Source organism: Eucalyptus grandis, chromosome 2, assembly GCF_016545825.1.
Source record: "Eucalyptus grandis isolate ANBG69807.140 chromosome 2, ASM1654582v1, whole genome shotgun sequence".
Taxonomy (NCBI): Eukaryota; Viridiplantae; Streptophyta; class Magnoliopsida; order Myrtales; family Myrtaceae; genus Eucalyptus; species Eucalyptus grandis.
Genome location: NC_052613.1, coordinates 32,533,293 through 32,541,218, shown reverse-complemented (window position 1 = coordinate 32,541,218; position 7,926 = coordinate 32,533,293). Strand labels below are relative to the sequence as shown.

Genomic DNA, 7,926 nt, shown 5'->3' with positions numbered 1-7,926 from the left:
TATTAAGATGCAATCACTCAATTTCTGTTATGAGAATCTAATCTATATGCAATGTAATGTTACTAATCTAACATAAAGTGATATGACATAGCAGTATAGCCTAAACTATATGACATGAGTAACTAATTTTTTTGGTGTTTTCTTAATGAGCATGCAATCTATTCTAGAGAATTAATTAATCTACATGAAATGCAAATGCAATTTTTTGGTATTTTTGGGATAAACAAAACAATTAAAGATAAGCACCAAATCATTCACAATCATCAAAGATATCATCTAATCAACTTGATTATTTCAATAATAAAATCGATAAATTAATCTTAAGCCTTAAAGATCAAAATATCAATTTTATTCTCGCATGATTAATTATTTCATTTAAAGCCTTATAGATGGAATAAACAATTGACATGCGGTTGCGGATTAGGCAATAAATCATAATTGACATTATGCCTATTACTCAAAAAGATTAAATTAGATATCAATCTCATCAACCTAGGCAATATGATATCTAAATCAAATTTGGCGATTTTTTACCTAATTTGCGGATATAATTCAAAATTGGAATTTGTCGATGGATGGCTTGCAACCGGTGGCCAATGGCACAACTGACGGTGGTGACTTGAGTGGCGGTGGGTCACGTGGTGGTTCATAGTGATGCTGGCCGATGGGTCTCTCGGTGGTGCTTACGATCAACAAACCTACAAAACAGAAACTTCACGGGATGCTTGGGTCGGGGATGAGCTCAACGGGACGGCAGCTTGTCTTGACGTTGGGCTAGAAAATGGCGTTAGAGCGGCTCACGTCGGGACTTCGTGGCTCAGCACGGCAGGGCAACAGCGAGTCAATGAGCTCGCCAGGGACTCCGCGGCTGATGATGTTGCTGCAGCTTGATGTGGCACAACCATGGCTACTCGTCGTGGGAAATTCGCTGGAAAGACTTGTAGAAGACACCTGACACACACACACGTAATCTGAAATTTTTGACGGCCTGTTGGTGTTGTAGGCAACGTGATGAGCAGCAGCTGGTGTCACGAACGCCACGCAGGGCCAAGATCTCGCTTGAAAGTGCTCGCTGGAAGTGTCCACCCTGCTGTCACAATGTAGACGTCGCAGCGAACAGCTGGGGACGACGAATGGGGGTTGGCTTGGATCAGTGAGGCACGGGCGTAAGGCAATGAGTAGTTCCGAGCTTGCGGTGCAGGGGCAGCAAGCGCGGACCAGCAGCGGGCAGAGGAGGACCGAGCAGCGACAGCGGGTAGCTTGGACCAGCGTGCAGGGTTGCCGGTGCTCGGACAACGGGCGGAGACGTTGGAGCTGGGGCTGCAGCGTGCGAGTCGGACGGGTGGCGTCAACGCCAGGGCTGGCAGAGGGAGCCGGTGACGGGGCGATCTGCTGTGGTGGCGGCGACGACGGGCGGAAGCGGCGGACCAGCAGCAGTAGCTTCGTGGGTTGCTGGCGGTGACTGGCAGAGCAGGGCGAGCGGAAGTGACCGGTGAGAGCTACTGGGCATCGGAGCAGAGGCGGAGCAGGGGCGGAGCAAGGGCGTCGTTTCTGGTGCACTGGGTCGCTCGAAGACGCGGCGGCCGGCGGAAGAGACGGCAAACGCGGCGGCGGAGCTCCGGTGTCGCGGGCAGAACAGCGGCCGCCTTGGGTGGGCTGACAGAGCGGCGGCGCGGAGGTGGCGGAACGGCGGTGGCGACCGGCGCAGCGGAGGCCGGCTGACGGAAGCGTCGCGGCTGGGGGCGGAGCAGAAGCTGCGGCGTCGACGCCCGGGGCTGCTACCTCTTCTTCCTCTCCTTTTTGTTTTTTGTTTTTTCTTTTTTCTTTTTCTCCCTCTCTGGCCGCACGTCCACTCTTTGCAGCACTCTTTTTGACTTTTTTTTCTTTTCCACAAACGAATTTTTTCTTTTCTCTCTTGAATTTCTAACTCTAATAAGCCCCAGCAAAAGACCCCCTTTGCCGTACAAGGACAACCCTTCTTCTGGGGGAGGGATTTGATCTTCGCGGTATATTTTGTTTCTAATTTTGCTTGTGCATAATCCCCAGCATATATCATTGAAATATACGCACCTCAAGTAATATTCTTGTTTGTATTTTTCAAATATTTCATCCAAAATCTTCCTTTTCGCCCAAAAATGTCCATCGGTGTATATTACTTGAATATGTGAAAATCTCTCGTCATATCAACGCTCACCGTCGATCCAATAAAATAAAATAAAATAAATGTTTCTAAACTATATGCAATTTTATTTTTATTTTTTTTGGGTAAAAATTAACCCATTTTTTACGCAAAAATTTAGGTGTCAACATGGCGAAAGACCCAAGCGTTGATCAAAAAGTCTTTCAGCAAAAGACCAATTATTTGGGAAGGTTTCCAAGGCAAAAAAACCAATTCGCAACCATATGTATTCTAATCAAACCTCTTGGTTGCAAGTTATGGTGTGTCGATAAAGTTGTGATTTTTTTTTCGCCTTGTTCCACTTGTCTTTTATGATATGCAAATATTCGTTTGAGCGAGTCTCGGACAAAACCGTAATTCTGAATTCTTTCATCACCATGAACAGAAAATAACTTCACTTTGATTTATGTGACAACGTGACCCAATTAATATCCTTAAAGTCTACAAGATGGGGACATTCTCATACCATCTCGTGTTAATAATAACGAGGTAGCACCATATGATAGAAATTCACCAACGATTCGGTAACTTTTTAACAATAAGTGCAAATGATTTTGTATGGGACAATTATCTAAAAAAAGTCTCAAACCTATTATATTAATGTCAATTCAATCACAAACTTTTCAATTTTATCAATTTAGTCATAAACACATTTTTCACATTTTTCTAATTAAGTCCAACCAGTCAATTTTAGCTGGAAATCGATGCCGTGGATGTCGTTGTCCAACATGGTATAACTAGCACTATTGTAGAAATTCTAAAAAAATAATAATAGGTTTTGAATTTTTTTATAGTTTTTTAAGTTTTTTTTATTTTTCTTTTCTTTTCTTTTCTTTACTTTTTTTTACTAAATGACAGCAAGTGTAACCGGCTGACCCTCATCTGCTTCTAGTACCGCAATTCAAAAATTATCCTTCAACAAGTCTTTCAAATACTTGAATCTTCTTGGTCTTCATGTTTAGTCCCCCAAATGCCACCTCCATTTCACTTCATATTAGAATTTTAGTAACTTTCTTGTTTCGTGAACATTTGCAATGTAGCACACATTTATAGAGCTCGAGAATTGGTCGGAACTCTCTGATCAGTGATCAATCTCCAAAAAATACTCCAACAGCAGCCTTCTCATCATTTTTCTGACATGCATGTTTTACTAAATAATAGAGGAATATCTGTTAAAAATCATGGAGGTCCACATTCATTCTTCAAAAGCTGTCCAATTGCAACTGTGTGCCCGCCCGTGTCATTAACCAAGTGCTTTTTCTTCTCACGTTACCCTTGATTCTTTCAAAATACTGAATTCTGATGATGTTTTGCAGTTGTTGGAAATCGATTAGATCAAATTGGCTAGTTCCATACATAAGAAATTGCACTCAAGCTCTTCAATGAATATGAGATTAGCATTCTCTTTTAGCATGATCCCATTAGTGGTTTTTCGATGTAGATGCAGGAGGAGCTTTGTACCCCAAGTTTGTCATCGACCGATATCACAGATACTTTTTTGCAAATAAAATGGAACTTCTTTTCTTATTGGTCATCCAATTCTTTTGTCACAATAGTACTAAATCGGGTACCTATACTTTATTATTTTTCCCTTGGACATATGTGCGCTGTAAGGGCAACATTTGAGTTAGATACCAAGTGTGCTTCGGCAGAACTTGGTGAAGTCAGGCTTTGATATTAGGTGGCAGCAAAATCATCTGGGTTGGTTTGTCTTGAATGCTTATTGCTTTCGGTGTTCAAGAGACTACATTGAATCCTCCAACTATGTTCCCCATCCCCATTTGTATACTTGTTTATGGAATTGTTCTTTCATGGGAAGAATTTTGTGAATGCAAAGGAAGAATATCCTAGATTGCGTGGTCATTATTGTTTCCAACAAACTGACAATGTTGCCTCGTACACATATTAGTTTTTGTTAGCTTGTGCCCTTGTAAAGGTTGAGGGACAGAATCATTCACAGAATCATTGGTCAACTCAAAATATTTCAACAAGAATTCACGAATCAATTAAATCGCTAACTATTACAAAATAGGACCACACTAAATCAAATCTGGATCCAATCATAAAATGATGTATCATAGCCATTTTATTCATTATGGTCAATTTGCAAATGTTTGTTGGATCTTTTAGGTTAAAGACTCCTCCCGCCATAAAAAACGCAAGTGCTAGAGAAACTCCATGCTTAGAGCTATAGTGATTGATTCTCTTATGATCTTGGGGACTCGACATAATATGAACGTATAATGGGAATTCGTTTATTATAGTGGGGAGGGAGGGAGGGAGGAGAGAGAGAGAAAATGAGGTCTCAAGAGGCTGGATTGACTTAGGCGTGTGTTGGCGTTTTGGATCCTGAGAAGATGAATCAAGTCTTGGGGGCAAGTTCTTGGAAATTTAATGTGGAGGAAGTACATATGTGGGAAGGAGTGGATAGGGATAATTATTACTATATCTTGATCGGGGGAATTTGGAAATTTCGACCCAGATTGTGTAATTATGAGTTGGGAAAAAAGTTGGAAAATCTTTTTGAGACTTGAATAATTCTACCCGTTATCTATATTTTTTGCAAAAAGTGTATTATAAGAAAGAATGAGTATTTTAAACATAATTAATTTCAAAATTGGCTGATTAGATATTCAATGGGCAAATTTAACGTTTTGGAAATTTAGTTTTGGGATATGTTCAACAGAAGTCCTAAAACTTGTCAAGAAAGTGCAATTAAGTTCTAAAACTTACAAAAGTTCAATCAAATCCTAAAACTTGTCAAATTGGTTCAATTGAGTCCTAAAGTTAACATCATTAATATTTTTCATTAAAAATGCTAACGTGGCATTTTAAATAATTTTTTTATTTTTCATGTGAATTTTTTAATAATTTTTATTCATTTAAAAAATAGATTTATTCATTTTATATTATTTTCACCAAAAACTAAAAAGAAAATTTTAAAAAAATGAGCCATCTTCTCCTGCCGCCGCCGCCCATCACCGGAGGGGCCGAGCGACGATTGTCGGCCCTAGGCGGGGTGGCCAGCCCTCACCGGCCCTAGGCGAGGCGGGCGATGGTCGCTCGGCCCCGGTGAGGGATGGCAACCGTCGCCCGCCCTAGGTGAGGCCTCGTCAACCCTCGCTCGGGGCCGGTGAGGGCCGACGAGACCTCGCCCGGGGCAAGCGACGGTCGTCGGTCCCCCATGAGAGCGGCGAAGACTCGCTTAGGGCGGGCGATGGCCATCGGCCCCTCGCGAGGGCCGGCGTGCCCCGGATCTGGGCATCCTCGCCCAACCCGCGAGGGTGGCCGGCCCTCACACAGGGCCGGCAAGGGCCGGCCACCCCGCCCAAGGCCGGCGACCGTCGCCGACCCCTGCGAGTGATGGGCGGCGGAGAAGTCCACTAGTGCCTTTTTTTTTTTAATAGTTTTGTTTTTATAAATAAATTTAGATTTTCCTTTTTAGTTTTTAATCTAATTTTTAAATATTTTGAATAAAAAATAATTTAAAAAGCCATTTGAAAAATAAAAAAATCATTTAAAATAAAGCGTTAGCGCCACGTCGATAATTTTTATTAACTTTTGACGGTGTTAATTTTAGGATTCAATTGAATCAATTCGACAAGTTTTAAAACTTGATTACACTTTTTATAAGTTTTATGACTCAATTGCATTTTCTTTAACGAGTTTTACGATTTCTGCTAAACATATCCCTTTAGTTTTCATTTGGTTACTTCGTAGTGGTATCTTCTCTTTCTTTCTTTGCAGACGCACGCAGAGCGAGGTCGAAATCAAGCCATGGAAACCACCGCAGAATCCGCGCGGCCCTTCCAGTTCTTCGTCAAGCTGATCGACGGCAAGACCTCCGTCCTCAACTTCGCCGCCCCGCGCGTCGACGCGCTCGCCGTCAAGCGCCGCATCTTCGAGGTCGCCCAGATCCCCGTCCCCTCCCAGCGCCTCATCGTCGCCGGCCGCCAGCTCGAGGACCGCTCCGTCGTCTCCTCCCCCGGGCCCACCCTCCACCTCTCCCTCCGCCTCCGCGGCGGGAAGGGCGGGTTCGGGTCCCTCCTCCGCGGGGCCGCCACCAAGGCGGGCCAGAAGAAGACCAACAACTTCGACGCGTGCCGCGACATGAGCGGCTGGCGGCTCCGCCACGTCAACACCGAGAAGAAGCTCGAGGAGGAGAGGAAGCTGGAGAGGGTGGCGGAGGAGTTTATAAAGAAGGCCGCCAAGAAGGGGAAGAAGGGGTCGGGGAGGGGCAGGCCGAGAAGTATGTCGAGAAGTACAGGCAGCAATCGGCGAAATGCGTGGCGCAGGTTGAGGAGTGCGTTAGGGACGTGATCGGGTCGCGTGGGACGGGGTCGAAGTGGAAAGCTGGGGTCAGTTCGGGCTCAGATGCGAAAAAGTTGAAGATTTGGATGGGGAAGAGAAAAGTGGGAGATAGTGACAGTGATGATTCGGGTGATGATACCAGTGAGGATGAAGAAGATGAGAAGTCTACCATCTCAAATGGTGCAATGCATTTGAATTTGATTAGGGAAGAGGATGGAAGCTCCGACTCTGTGACTGGTGGGAGACAAGATGGAGAAGCATATACTTCCAGTTGTAATGGAAGTGGTTCTGAGGAAGAAAAAGAGACCAGCATGCAAGTGTGTTCAGAATCCGACGGGTGCTCTGGTGGAGTTGTGCCTGATGAAAAAGTTGCTTTGGTTAACCCAGTTTCTTCTGAGGGTCATGCTGTTATGTCATTGGAGTGTGCCATAGTTTCTGAGACTGAAGCGGTTGAGCCCGTGATGAGAGTCAACATAAAGTTGAACCAGAAAATTGCGAAGTAGTGATTAGTCAGTCACCAAGTGCTCCAGATTCAGGAGATGAGGTAACAACTGAAGCTGGACAAGTACCTCCACAGGCTGGTGGGTTTTCAGAGGACAAAGTAGCAGTTACTGAAGCAGCTGAAATTGTCGAACCTGAAATTGTCGAAGCTAGTGTTTCAGAGGACAATGCACTTGATTTTGATAAATTCGATTCAGCTGCTGAAATGGAGGTTCTGGGCATGGAAAGGTTAAAGCTTGAACTTCAATCTCGTGGATTGAAATGCGGAGGTACTTTGCAGGAGCGTGCTTCTAGGCTTTTCCTACTCAAGACTACCCCACTGGACAAGATCCCAAAGAAGCATCTTGCAAAGAAATGATGTATATGATGCCACTTCAAGCATGAACCTAGTCATCAAGCTGTGATAGAGCCGGAACTTTGTCGGCATTAGATGGGAACAATTGCATGCCATCCGATGCTTTGGACCTTCAAAAGATTTCATCACCATCTACTTTAAACATTGCGTGTATAGAGTCTTTGTTTGTGTGCTTATGGAGGAGACAAGTTTTTGTAATCTGACTTCGTACGAGGATGTGTACCTATAATGAAGTTAAAATTTGAAAAAGCCAGTCTAGTGGTGAAAGGGTATCGCCTTTTTTATTTTCCCAAAAAGGGTATTGCCTTTTGGCACGATTGTGATTTGGGGGGAAGGAAAGTAGGTTGCCTTTTGCCTAGTCATGAATCACGAGTGCGAGTTGACAGATGAAAAGGAACAATGGCAACGATCTTGTACCGTCCCCACAAATATGGACCCTTCGATTGGGATGACAAGGATCTCAGCCATTGAAATAGAACAGCTTCCATCCAATTATCCACTTTGATAGGATCCTGATACAAATATGCTACAGGCCAAAAGAGGTTATCCGCGCATTAACTACATACTAGGAATTGTTCTT

At 43.8% G+C, this 7,926-nt stretch overlaps 1 protein-coding gene across 1 annotated transcript; it reads left to right on the top strand.

Moving 5' to 3' along the window:
- The first annotated feature begins 5,928 nt into the window (after positions 1–5,928).
- Positions 5,929–7,536, top strand: LOC104428094 (replication stress response regulator SDE2). The gene is given in 2 exon segments (XM_039307902.1): positions 5,929–6,404; positions 6,407–7,536. Coding segments are annotated over 2 exon segments (1,035 nt in total). The 5' UTR covers positions 5,929–5,956; the 3' UTR covers positions 6,994–7,536.
- The last annotated feature ends 390 nt before the right edge of the window (positions 7,537–7,926 follow it).